Source organism: Bactrocera tryoni, chromosome 2 (genome assembly GCF_016617805.1).
Source record: "Bactrocera tryoni isolate S06 chromosome 2, CSIRO_BtryS06_freeze2, whole genome shotgun sequence".
NCBI classification, from domain to species: domain Eukaryota; kingdom Metazoa; phylum Arthropoda; class Insecta; order Diptera; family Tephritidae; genus Bactrocera; species Bactrocera tryoni.
The window spans coordinates 38,379,907-38,393,709 of record NC_052500.1 but is presented as its reverse complement, the minus strand read 5'-3'; the positions used below and the strand labels follow the sequence as shown (position 1 = coordinate 38,393,709).

The window sequence follows — 13,803 nt, the reverse complement described above, 5'->3', positions numbered from 1 at the left end:
CATCCGGATTTCAACTCTACTCGTCACCCTGATCACTTTGGTATATATAACCCTATATCTAACTCGTTTAGTTTTAGGACTTACAAACAACCGTTATGTGAACAAAACTATAATGCTCTCCTTAGCAACTTTGTTGCGAGAGTATAAAAATGCACCATTTTGACATTCCCAATAAAAATAATGTTATCAAAATATAAGTAGTTAAAATTTATCCTCAACATTTTCTATACTCAATTAATAAGGAGATAGTATTTTATAACATTAAAAGTTATAATATTGGTAGAAATTTAATCAAATTCTTCTATACTAAATATTTAATTTTCTATTATTACATACAAAATACGATTAGTTGGACTTAAACTATCTAGATAATATTAAAAATTATACTAATATCAGTAAACCCGCGGCTATGAGTACGATGATTCCGCTTAAGCTTTTCACTACCACACCTGAAGCAGATACCTCTTTCGTAGAGTTTATCACTGCGTCCAGTATCGTATCTAATTCAGTTTCAACTATTTCTGGTAGCGGTTTCATCTTGGTATCGCATACAGTATTTGCGATTGCATCCACAACATTCGCAGTAAAAACACGGTAATTTACTCTGCCAGGATAGAGCTCATCATAAATGAATTCTTGTAATTTATTCGAAAGTACCCATAATCTATCTTCCGTATCGACCTTTACTTCGCTGGGAAATACGAATTCTTGCGCACTCGTGTAAACACGCCCTTGAGTATCGGTAGAATAATCTGTATTAGTTGTACTCCAACAGTCCAGAGCATTTAGATTTGGTAATGTGTAAAACAATACTTCGGTACGTGGGTCTATAAATGCTGCACCTGCTTGTCCGTTTGAACCACGCGCTCCTAAAACTTTGAAGTTATGGTAGATTTCACCAGAACTAGCTAAGGTTTTGTTTCTAAGAACACTTGTACTAACTGAAAACTCAGTTGTAGAGCTGAGTGGATGAAAGTATAGTATAGCAAAGCCATCTTCCTGTGGTTTAGATAGGGCCAAACCGTACAAACCATCATCCCATTGAAATTCTATACCATCTATACTGTAATTTCCAGCTAATGGGTCAGGATGAAAGAAATTATGCTGTACACGCCATGAATCATCTTGTGCCCATGAATAAACTATTAGACCAGGGGCACCTAAATCAGCAGCATAGGCAAAAGAATATTGGCAATTAGAGTCCTCTACCGCTAAATTTGCGAAGAAGGAGCCTTGTTTCATATGACTGTTAGGAAATTTGTAGCGACGTAAAAGGTTATCATTATGCAAATCATAAACTAATAACTGGGCAGTTCCAAATATAGTTGTATTCTCTAAAACGCCTGCAATACGTGAGTCTAGTACCCATAGTCGGCCACAGCGATCAGCTCGAATTCGAAATGGAGAAACAAGCTCTGGATCCGAGTCGGCAAGATTATGTGCCTCCCAACTAGGGAAAGGAATGAGTAGTGGTGATTTTGTAGATTTTTCTGAAATTATAACATAGTTATTAGTGAAGAAATTACTAGACTTTAAGGCCTTTTTAATTAAAATTTTTGATTTTAGTAATTTAAATTTTAATTGATTAAGCTAAACAAGCGGCTACACATTGAAAATATAAAAATGTATATATAGTACATATACAAAGTATTTAGCTTTATTAAATGATACTTTACGAAGCCCTACTAATGTGCAGAAATTAACTGATTGCTCATAGCCGGTTGAATATGGAAAACAAATATAACATTAGTTTAGACGCTGCTCGATCGTTTAAATTTAGAAAGTAGGAAAGACAAACCTATATTCTGCGCCATAAAATTTGAAAAGACAAATTTTACCTTGAACACAATATAAAAGCAAATATGAACGTTAAACTGGTTTCTTTTAATTCTAAACATTCCAAATTCGAATACATGTGTGTATGCACATATACTCATACACAAATAATCCAGGTGTTGTTTTCGCAACAAACAAGTTAGAAAGAATATTTGCTTTTATTACTTTGAATATAATTTTTGCCGTTTGGCCGAAAAGGTGCATGACTTTAGAAAAATGTAAGCAATAAATCAAAGCAAGTATTGAAAACTGCCAAATGCACAGACTATGACTAAGAAGTTACAGAATATATAGATGTACCTTAGTAAAGAAATTATATGTGCACGACTTCAAAGCTGTTGAATTTGGAAATGAAGCGAGCTATCAAAGTTTTGGTTTTTGTTTATATATGTATTTATATAGTAACATCATATAACAAAAATTAATTAAAATTCCTGTTGTTCATACAACAAAATTAAAAACTGAGCATATGCTTCATAGAAAGTATTTATATGTGCATGTTATAAAATAAGTTGTTTTCTTCAAATATTCTGATAAATTAGGTTTTTAGTAATTAATATGCTTTCCTTTATTCATTTTGACTTGGTTAAGTCGAGATGGCATCGATTAAACCAAAGATTTTAGCGTTGACATGCCCATTGAAGCCCATTCTCTCTGTATTGCCATTTTTGGCTGTTTTGAGGTAGTAAACTGGCGTCCACTTTTAAAAACTCTAGCAGATAGTATTCCCCACAGATGCTCGATAGGGTTTGAATCTGGACTTATTGCTGGCCACTCCAAAAGCGGAATGTTTCGTGACTCGAAAAACCTTTTAGTAAGGGCTGCATTGTGGATCGGGGCATTGTCTTACTGGAAAATCAAATTGTCCTCTTAAAATTGGTCTGCAAATTCTATCAATTCACTATCAAGCAAGTCTAAATAGATTTGTGCATTCATTTTTGTTGATATGTAGCATATTGGAGTTTTTCCTTCATAACAAAAAGCTGCCCACGCCTTTATAGAACCTCTGCCGTGTACTCAACGGAGACACGTGCGCCGAGGGTTTTGTGTATGATTCCAATATTTATTAAAACCATCAGGTCCATCGAGAATAAACTTTTTTTCATCGCTGAACACAACGCTTCGCCATTCTTCATCCCAAAATTGGTATTTATCTGTAAATGCTAGGCAAAAGGTCAGGTTGTGGACCCCGCAGCCGTTGTATTACGTGAAATTATTTGTTTTGAAATTGTAGTACCATAGAAAGGTGTTTTATGCTAGGATTTTGATGAAAAATTTGACAAACTCGCATTCTTGTGACATCTAAATCCAAATGACGCTTTATTTGTGAACTACTTATTTGATTAACGAGTGCAAGGCGTTGAATTTAACGTTTGCATCGAAAATCTATTTTGGGTTTTCCACCACTGCGTTGATTAGTGCCATACTTTGAAGGATTTTTTAAGAAAATACTAAATGTATTTCTATGGCGGCTTAGTACTGTGCAAATTTCTTTTATTTTTATACCACTTTCACGCAAACTTAGTGCTCGTCCCTGCTCAAACTCTGAAAGGATTCTTCCCCGTGGCATATTTGACTACAAGTCCGAAATTACTTACTAGAATCTTATTTTAATTATTTAAAATTTTAAATTATTTACTTACTTTTAGATTCTAAAAAATTTATTATATTAACTTAATTCCAAACGCGTCTATAAAAAAGAACTACTGACCAATGCTCCCGTGCACATACAAATATTTTCTACTATTTTCGAAAGACATAGTAAAAAACGCGTACTAAGAATGAAATCGATTAACAGTAAATAATAACTGTATATTACAAGAACAATCTATTATAAAAACAAGTGTACAGTTACAGAAAAAAAAGTTACAACACAAAAAGTGTATGCACATATAGTTTCTTTACTAAGGTATGTACATTAGGGTGTTTTTTTTCTTTGAACTATTAATTTTTTTCAGTCCCATCATGAAATTTCCTTGGAAATACCCTAAAAAAAATTCCCTGACAATTTTAGCCCTTAATATTAACATTAAGAACTATCCAAGGCCTGTAAAAATTTTCCATAGAAAATACACTACAATCGTGAGTTTTCATCTTTAAATTCCTACAGATCCGAAGTATTTTATGGCATCGCTTTGACTTTAGACGCATATTTCTCAGAATTGTTCACTATACAGAAGTGTTCAGTACAACAAAGTCGTAACTCACACCGGCGAGGTAGTACGGGGCTCTAAACCTGATTTTTCCATGAAATTCGCATTTTTTTGTATTTATCACGTAAATGACAAGAGCTATAGAAAAAATTAAGATGACAAATTTGTAGGAAATTTTATTTGGCATAAAAAAGGTCCGAGGTAAAAATCGCTATCAATAATACTTCTCGACATATTCAGCTTTTTAAGTAAGGGGGTATGCAAGTTTCATAGATTTTTTAATACATACCATCTATAAAAATTCTATATAGCCTTACTTAAAAAGCCGAATATCTCGAGAAGTATTAATGACAGTGATTTTGAACTCGAACTTTTTTTTCATACAAATTTGTCGTGTACATTTTTTCTATGGCCCCGTACTACCTCGGTGTGAGTTATGACTTTATTGCACTGGGCACTTTTGTAGAGTGAACAATTCTAAGAAATATGCGTCTAAAGTGAAGGCGATGCCATAAAATACCTCTGATCTGTAGGAATTTAAAGATAAAAACTCACGATTGTAGTGTATTTTCTATGTAAAATTTTTACAGGCCTTGGTCTAGTTCTTAATGATATTATTAAAGGCTAAAATTTTCAGGGAATTTTTTTAGGGTATTTCCAACGAAATTTCGTGACTGAAAAAAATTAATAATTCAAAAAAAAACACCCTAATGTATAGTACATATATAACTCTTTTATGTATATGATTGTGAAAATTGTAGCTGTTTCGGTACTGTTTGAACCGGTCTTTATTATTTCGATTTGTTAATTGAATATTTTTGTACTTCACATATCATTTATAAAAATATGCTTTCTCTAAGCCTCTACTTTATATAACATTTTTTTGTAGGAAATTTTACCATAGTAATCCTGTCAAATATCATCGAAAATGAAGATGTGCATACATACATATAGAATATATGTACCATTGCACATTTAAGATTTTTTATGCTTATTGCCAATATACATAATTTTGATAAGATAAATGGATTTAGTAAAATACGAAATCGTTTTGAATTATCCGACTTGTATACATTAATATCAAATATTTTACAAATTGTTGCCACATATCACAATATTCAAAATTTTGAAATACAAAACTAATTTAATTCTATAGACTCTTTATGTTTTAATCAATTTCGGTTCTTTTAAATACAAAATTTCTTCCGCGTAAGCAAATAAAATTTTTTTTTTTTAAAATCTCATACTTTTATCCAATGGATTTTTCGTTCAGTTTTAATCCCAGAAGAAAATTTAAATTCGAGTAAAACCGCACAATGAAAATATAAGAAGGCATCTGCAAAATACACGGAAATATGAAAATATTTCACTTCGAAAATGCCAACGGAATGCATTCATTTTTCGTCTCATATTAAATTATAGTTTTAATAAAATATATAAAAAAATCTTTCTTAATTCTCCTAAATTTTTGGAAACAAATCTCAGCTATAACGAAAATTCTCCAGCAAGATTCCTATTAATATCTCCGAATCCTTTCCGGTATATATAATACATATCTGGTCTAAAATCAATCATACGAAATCACTGGCAGATATTTGATTCGATTTAGTTCATTTCTAGAAGAGATTCGCTTCTTATATACATATATGCGATAAGTTTACTTGATATCTTCATTCAAATTTTTGAACTGTATAAATACATAGGTCGCTATTTAGTTAAATAGTTTTAAACTATAAATTTTAAGTGTGGTAAGGCCTGCTAAAACAAGAACGAACAAAAGGCATCCTAACCAATTTGCAAATAAGTAGTAAACCAGTCGCAACTTGGATTCTGATCTTGTTACCATTTACGAGGTTTGTACTGAAAGTATTGCGACTTTCTAATTTTCTCGGGGTACGTTTATTCGATTTTCGATTGTTTTGTTGTTATATATTGGTACTCATATCCTTGAATTATGCTGAGAAGTCGGCTATTTTAAATGTTTAGTTAATTTTTTACACCTGTTTTACTTGAACTGCATCGAAGAAGGATCTAATGAAGATCACAAAAATTTTTTAAAAGTAATTTTTGGTTTGAGAACTGGAAAAAACGCTGACAGAAATGCAACATATCCGAGAGTGATTACTTTGAAGGGGATATTCATGATATTCTTGAATATGAATATGAAATGGTAGATAAATACTTTATTAAGAAATACACAATACGTAATGCATGTTGAACAAACCTTGTATAATATCTTCAATCTGTATTTTTTATCTGACTCACCATTGATATCAAAATAAGCCAATGACGCTGGTACACCGTCTCGCCATCGTGGCAAAGCAACATACATTCGTGACCTATATACTTCCAACCCAAAAGGTATAACGTTATCTGGCCGAAATTCGTGATTTTCAATTGCCGTCCAACGTGCTTCGGCATTCTCATATTTAAAGTCCATCTCCTTCCACTCGAATGCGATACGCAAATTATCTTTGGTTTTAGCCAAAACAGCAAAAAGTAATATAAGGCAAGTATTTTTTCTTAGCCTCTCACACATTTTATATTTGTTATTTGTCCTCTTCAACCAAAGTGCTAATTGGGTTAATATTTTTATTTTATTACCTATTTGTACGGCTTTGTTCTGAATTTTAGCTTATCCATACAATTATTAAAAATACATATGTATGTATGTTCAAATCGATACGGACATTATTGTTCGTGAGGTGATTTTGAGGAGTTACTAAAAATATAAAAAGGTTTGAAAATACGGGACTATTAAGAGTTATATATTTCTTCCGGTTTGATTAATTTAATTTGATACTTGAGTATTCATTCATTATTATTCAATATGTACACATTTTCTTTTGTAATGAAGCATTTTCCATTTTTCAGCTTTTTATCAAAGCCCAACTTTTTTTTCAATATTATTTTATTGGATCTGCTTTTTGTTTTAAATCCTAACAATAAGCTATAAAATCTTAAATCTATTTAAAAACTAGACAGGCTCAAGCAAGTGATTGAGCTGTTTTGGTGATACGTTGCTCTTTAGTACGGAGGGATATCTCTTCGTTTAAGGAGAATCGAAGGAACGTACATTTGTATTATATCAATATTAGTTGCACAGGTCGTACCCCACAGTTGAATTTCAGTTATCCATCGGCTTTATGACCGCATTATATAAAAGCACTTTGTTGTTTAGGCTAAGTTTAGAGTTTTTATTTAAAAGCAGCTCTAATCTTCACACATATTATTGTTTATTTTTACTATCAGGCACATTTTTGGTCTTAGCGAAAATGTAACTTGTATATCCGATATTTTTTATGTAACTAAACAGCTTTACAAACCTACGGGTTTTCAGTAACAGAATTACAATTAGTAAGTTTTCTGTTAATATAGCCTTTTAAAAAATAACACCTTTAAAAGAACAAAATGAGAATTATTTCACGATAACTTCAAATGAAAATTAATTCTAATCTATAGTAATCATATTTTACATAATATGAACTAAATGCTCATCAAAAACTGCCTATATGTTTTTCAATGCTCCCTGCATAAGGAAGAATGAATAGTGAAGAAATTTATAATTGTGTACCACGAGCTGTGCTTGATGTATTATATGTTTCGTTTATTTATTGTTATTATTTAAATTAATTGATGAATTTTATTTTATTTTATTATCAATCAGTTTATTGCTTTTTGACGGAAATTAGACTGTTAAGACTGTGCGACTGAATTAACGTAAGTGCGTGGTACGTTTATATTTTTACATACATTTATAAATATAAATATTTACGTAAATGTATGAACGTTTTAAGAAATTATTGCATCTTTCTATTCACCTCTTCTTAACGCTCATGCCTCACTGTTGCAAACGTGTTTCTTTCAAAACAAAAATATAATTCAACTCCTTTATATGTACATGTATAATTCGATCTATTTAACTGCGCTTACATACATACATAAGCATTTAAAGGTAAATTTGAGATACTTACATATGTGCCTGCTGTGCTATTGATAACACAGTCGAGATAATTTTGATTTCCCCGAGTATAACAAATTACTAGATGATATGGTATAAGTGAAAATGAATTGCAATCCAATCTATTGTTTACATGGTACAAATAACAATGCGAACTCTTAATTATTGCTTTTCTTAATCTAATGTGAGTAAACATGGATGAAGAGCAATATTTTTTCATGATACCTGCTGGTGTTGGCTAATTTTGTAAAATGAAGACCTTCCAAAGCAAACACAATAAGAGGGCCGTTAGCAACTATTCTACATAACTAAAAAAACGATTCAAAGGTGTTTTATTTCTACCTGCTAATACCTATTATTTCGTAAAGCAGCTATAAAAACGTTTATCAGTATTCTACATGCAGAGTAGTGAAAACCATCGTTAAAAAAAAAAATAGTTCAGGCTGAGTTACTTCAATAGAGTTGTGACCAATTTACTTTAAGAGAAATTTCTGGAATATGTTTAGCAAAGTAATACTACCTGTATAGTATTTTGCATCAATCCGCTCTAAAATAAAAATGGCAATACCGCCTTTCATAAACAATATGTTTAACGTACATGAGCCTAAATAACATAAATATTTAAAAAATTATTATTTTGTTTATGCTGCACAAAAAAGTTTAGTTATAATGATAATTGATTTAGTTATCCAGGTAAAACTGCAAAGGCATTATTAATCTAAATTCGTCTTTTAATATTAACACTAAGGATGAATCTATTTGTATAATCTGATTTTATGGCAAGTTTTTCAAATAAAAATCAGCTTTAAATGTCGGATTTTTCCAGAATTTTATGAGAATATTTAGCACAGTAATGTATATTATTTGTAAACGAAACCACAGATTTTGACGATTAAAAAGCCTACCTATTTTTTTAATAAGCAAAAATTTTGAAGTGAGAATTTTAGGTTGAACACTAGAGATTAAATTGATATTAGGTGAAAAGTAACTGATTTAAATCAAAAAATTCCAACCAAATAAACGGTTATTATTTAAAACTTTCACATAAATTTTGCGATTACATTAAAAAGTGTTTTTTTCATAGTGGCTGGTAAACTTTTTTCCTACCATTATTTAATTTAGAAATTGTTTTATATTACCATTAAATATACCTAGTATTAGTTCCCTTTACATGTTTTTTCCTTTTATCGAATTTGTAGAAGGAACCCACAAATGACGCAACATAAAGATGTAAGCCAACTCTTAGTGATTTTACATTGAACATTGAAGAACGATGCCATTAGCACATATTTAATTATTATGGAAAAATATCATTGCCCCATGACTAATAATTTTAGAGGAGCAATCGGGTATTATCAAAGTACAACTTAATACTATGTTCGGACCGACAACGTATGTTTTCGATGAGTTTTCACTTCGTACGAAAACCAGTTTTTCCCACGAAAACATGTTTTCGTTGTCGGTACGAACATAGTATAAGAAATGACAATTACTTATTATGGTAATTACATTTGAATAATTCTCAAAATTTTATAGAAAACATGTCTACATATATACTCTTATATAACTAAAATTTGAAACGTAATTTTATATACGGCATTTATTACTAAAAATAATTTTTTTCCTTTACTTATTTTATTAATTTTATATTATGCCCAGTACTCATATAAAAACTTATGAAATAATTAAATTGCTGATCCACTGTCTTTGCCATTTATGTCCGCCAAATTTTAATGTAGATATCAGTATGAATGTAAAGACAACTAGACAAACCAATTAATATGCAAACACAATTCAAGTTAGTATTGTATACATCGATCAGGTTTGTGCCTTAAGTCTTTTGTATTTCAAAGCTTAATTAAAATTATTTGTATTTTCTGTCATTTGACATATATTTTACTTTTAAAACCCTTAAAGGTGATATAATATTTACAATTTATGGTTACAATGGTTTTTCACATACTTATATTTTGAAACCATTAAACTTCTTTACACTGTTTTTAAAAATCATAACTTTCACGATTTAGATACTTAACATAACGTTTCTTTTTTTCATTCATTACACTGTTTTAATTTGAATATAATAGCATGTCTATGAATGCAAGTATAACGATATACCCTAAAAGATTTTAAATTTACGCGAATCGCTTCAAATTATATTACCTAAATGCGGCTGTGCTTTGAAACTACTAGCAAATAAACAGTTAAGAATATACTTTCAAAACTCAAATATGAGGCTTTCTAAATTGTTGTAGTGTTGACTAATGTTTTGTTTTCTTATTTCACTCAATAAAAATATGAAGTTTTACAATTGTTCTACAACACTTAATATCGATTATCACTCCGTATATAGAACATACTTTTTTGTTCAATTATTAGTTTACAAATTAAATGCGTATTATTAATATATAAGTACATGCAAATATTCATAATTCTTATTTTTTACATTTTCTTTACTGATTTGTTATTATTATATATGCAGTCATGATATTGGCTAAAAGGAATAACACGTTTTGATTAAATTATTTTTATCGATCCGAACGAAATTTTAACTCTTTACTGAACGCAATGACTTCTTTACAGTATGTCACTCGAAATGAAACTAAAAGTAGTTTCCGTAAATTGAAATGGCTAAGACGAATCAACCATAACTGCTAACTACCACGAACGTCTGCTTGAAAATAATGACTCATTGAGTGATCATGTTGTAGTCTCTTTTCTCAAGTGATTTTTCAAAGAGGTCAACTCAAAATACTTTTTTTTACTTATTCGTAATGAGTCATAACTTATGACTATGAGTCATAAATAACACTGGTCAACAAATTTGTAATTTTTTTTTATCACATGAAAATTTATAAGAAAGATTGAATCTACTAGGGCCACCAAATAATAATATACCAATGAAAAAATGTACACATCATGTTTTCTTGTGACATCAAAACATATATTTTCGTAAAAAGTACAAAATTCAGCCACACTTACAGAATTATTTCCTAATATAATATCTAATAGATACTTATGATTATCTTGTATATTTGGCTTCCGGTAGGTCTCTTTAAGTCTCCAACAATAGTTTGCTAACATTCCTGGACTCCATTTCCCTTGATAACGCTTCTCCATTAAGGAAATGTCTTGATGGAACCTCTCACCTTGTTCGTCACTCACAGCACCCAAATTTGCCGGAAAGAAATCCAGATGAGAGTCCAGCATATGTATTTTCAAGGACATATTATACCGCAAAGCTTTAAATGATATCATAAACTCATTTATTAAATCTTTGTAATTTTCCGCTTTATGGTTACCTAGGAAATTTTGAACAACATTCATAAAACTTTCCAGGCGAGTTTTTCGTGATCATTCAGTTTTAATTCAAAGCTCTTATCCTTCATCAATTGCCTACAAATATTTCCTCTTTGATTTTCGCCTCGCTGAGTTATATCTTTAAGATATAAAAATCCATCTCCATCTGGTAGTGGAGGCATCGGCACAGGCAGTTCGGCACTATGTAGAATGGGTCTCTTGACCGAAGACAAGTTTGGATACTGGATAGTGTGTTTGGATTTGGTAGTAATACCTTTTGTTTGAGTCAAAAAAAAAATGCAGCCAGATGATTAAATTAAATTGGCAAGAAAGTATGAGTGTAACTCTGAACATATACATAATGTATTCATTATTTTGTGTACAAATGACAAACAGAATTAGTTTGGTCAATGAACTAAAAATTTTAGTTATGTACATTTTTTGAATTAGCAAACATTTATAGTGATATTTTTTATTTTGTACAAAAAATTTGCCTTGTAACCAGATTGTATCTAAATATTTCAATATTCGTTTGTGTTCTTTGATGCTAGTCTTTTTTAAATAAATGCACACAATATGGCTTACGGCTTCGAAAGAAGCAAAATTTTTTGTCTGTATGTCAATCCATCCGCTTTAGTATAGAGTCATTATTAAGGATGGGCTTGAATCGGACCACGTATAATGCGGACGTCTAGTAGATTGGACATATACATATGTACATATATATTTTAAAAATCAAATTCTCTCTACCACCTCCAGATAAAGTGTGAAAATGGGAAAAATGAGAGGATAAGCATATCCGCTCCATATAAAAGTTATGTTGAAAACTACTAAATTATCTTGCTGAAGAAAAATGTCACAAGCATTAGATTTCACGCCAAGATGGCATCTCGTATCGCACCGATCAATATCAACTGAATTGATTAACATCCGTCTGTTTCTTTTGATTTACAATTTATATCGTTTAAAGCAGCAGTTAGATGTAGAAATAAAACTTTGCAGAAAAAATGCACCCAAGGTATACTATCTCTTATCTTGGAAATCGCAAAAGTATAATATGTTAAGTCACACCAAAACCTAGCCTTCCTTATTGATTCTATTCGATTCATTAAGCTTAGAACCGTGTCATAGATGTAAAACTTAATCTCGTGACTTGAACACTCAGTGCCCAGTAATGTATTTTGTATGGAAATTTAGACTTTTAAAACGTTTTTTTTTTTATAGAAAAGCCAATATTTCGCTTGCAAATAATTTAATGAGACCTGGGTTTATTGTTAGAAACAAAGGTATTTTTATTGAAAAATATGAAAATCAAATAAAATTTTAATTTCGAACCACTCAAATGGGCGAAGCTCTTCGCTCATTATAATCATGTATGTCTTGTGGTTTTTTTGTTACAGGATTTGCATCTTCGGTGGCATGAGCAGTTGTAAAGCTTACTAATTTGCATTGATTTTGAAAAACAAAACACAGATTCAAATACACCCCTTTTTCTTTCTTCTTCAGAGGATGTAAATAGTTTTGGCAATTGTGGCTTATTACCTCGTATTGTGCCCACCAACATGCTATTCCGCACAAGCAAATCTTCCGCCAAGTCATAACTTGTGAAAAAGTTGTGCATCGTGATATTTACACCCCTGTCCGAATTTAGGTTGCTGAGTCACTTAACGAGATTGCGCGAGTAAATTTTTACATTAAGTAAAAATGAGTCAAAAGAATATATTTTGAGCTGCACAGAAATGTGTACTCTTTATTTATACTCTTAAGACTAACTTATTACATGTTTCTTACTTCTATTTATACTAACTAGTATGTTTACTTATTACTAGTTGATAGTTTGTTGAGGTACAGATTATATTATTTGTTTAGGTTTGTTTACATACATATACATATATTGTTTGCTTAGATACATTTGCTTTGTTTTAAGATAAGGTTGTTGTGGTATTCAAACTCAATGTTGTTTTGATACTTGTTTGTTTAGGATTGTTTGTTGTAGTGATAGTGCATTTCAATTGTTCTATATCAAGGTTGTTTCTGCATTCTGTTTACTGAAACAAAAGGTTGTTTTGATGTTTGTTACTATTATAAGGAATACATTCCTTAACTCGCGCAATACCTGGCGGCCGCTGTTCATTAGGCTGTGCACCCAAATATACTTCGCCTGCAAGTGGATAGTTGGTTTTTGCGTCAACAAGCCAAAATACTTTTATACCATATTTTCCAGGCTTAGAAGGAATGTATTGGCGGAAACTGCATCGGTTTCTTGTTGAAAGTAACTGCTCATCAACTGTCAATTCTATCTGGGGCAAATGGTATCGTCAAATTCGCAAAGAACAATGTCGATGCATGACAAATAGGCGTCAATTTGTCGTATCGTCAATTTATGCCGTAAGTTGGCCAAATAAATCGCCAATTCTTCACTCATTTCAAAAAATTATATTTGTCTCAACTTAAAATTAACTATCCACTTGAAAATATTATGCGAAACTAATTAGAAATACACCATAATCACCAAAACCGTTGGAAAACTACACTTTTTCGTACAAAATGTAT

General features: G+C 30.9%; 1 protein-coding gene across 6 annotated transcripts; it reads right to left on the bottom strand.

Annotated features, from left to right (window-relative positions):
* Nucleotides 1-201: 201 nt before the first annotated feature.
* On the bottom strand, nucleotides 202-10,581 carry LOC120768576 (protein yellow). Of its 6 annotated transcripts, none has more exons than XM_040095328.1 (3): nucleotides 10,397-10,581; nucleotides 6,255-6,563; nucleotides 202-1,490 (listed from the first exon to the last, which is right to left on the bottom strand). In XM_040095328.1, the coding sequence occupies exons 2-3, from the start codon at nucleotides 6,526-6,528 to the stop codon at nucleotides 382-384; spliced, it is 1,383 nt and encodes a 460-aa protein (XP_039951262.1). In that variant the 5' UTR covers nucleotides 6,529-6,563; nucleotides 10,397-10,581; the 3' UTR covers nucleotides 202-381. The 6 variants fall into 6 exon arrangements, with proteins under 6 accessions (XP_039951262.1, XP_039951257.1, XP_039951259.1 ...); XM_040095323.1 differs by having other exon boundaries at nucleotides 6,255-6,711; nucleotides 10,397-10,580; XM_040095325.1 differs by having other exon boundaries at nucleotides 6,255-6,711; nucleotides 10,408-10,580.
* Nucleotides 10,582-13,803: the final 3,222 nt, after the last annotated feature.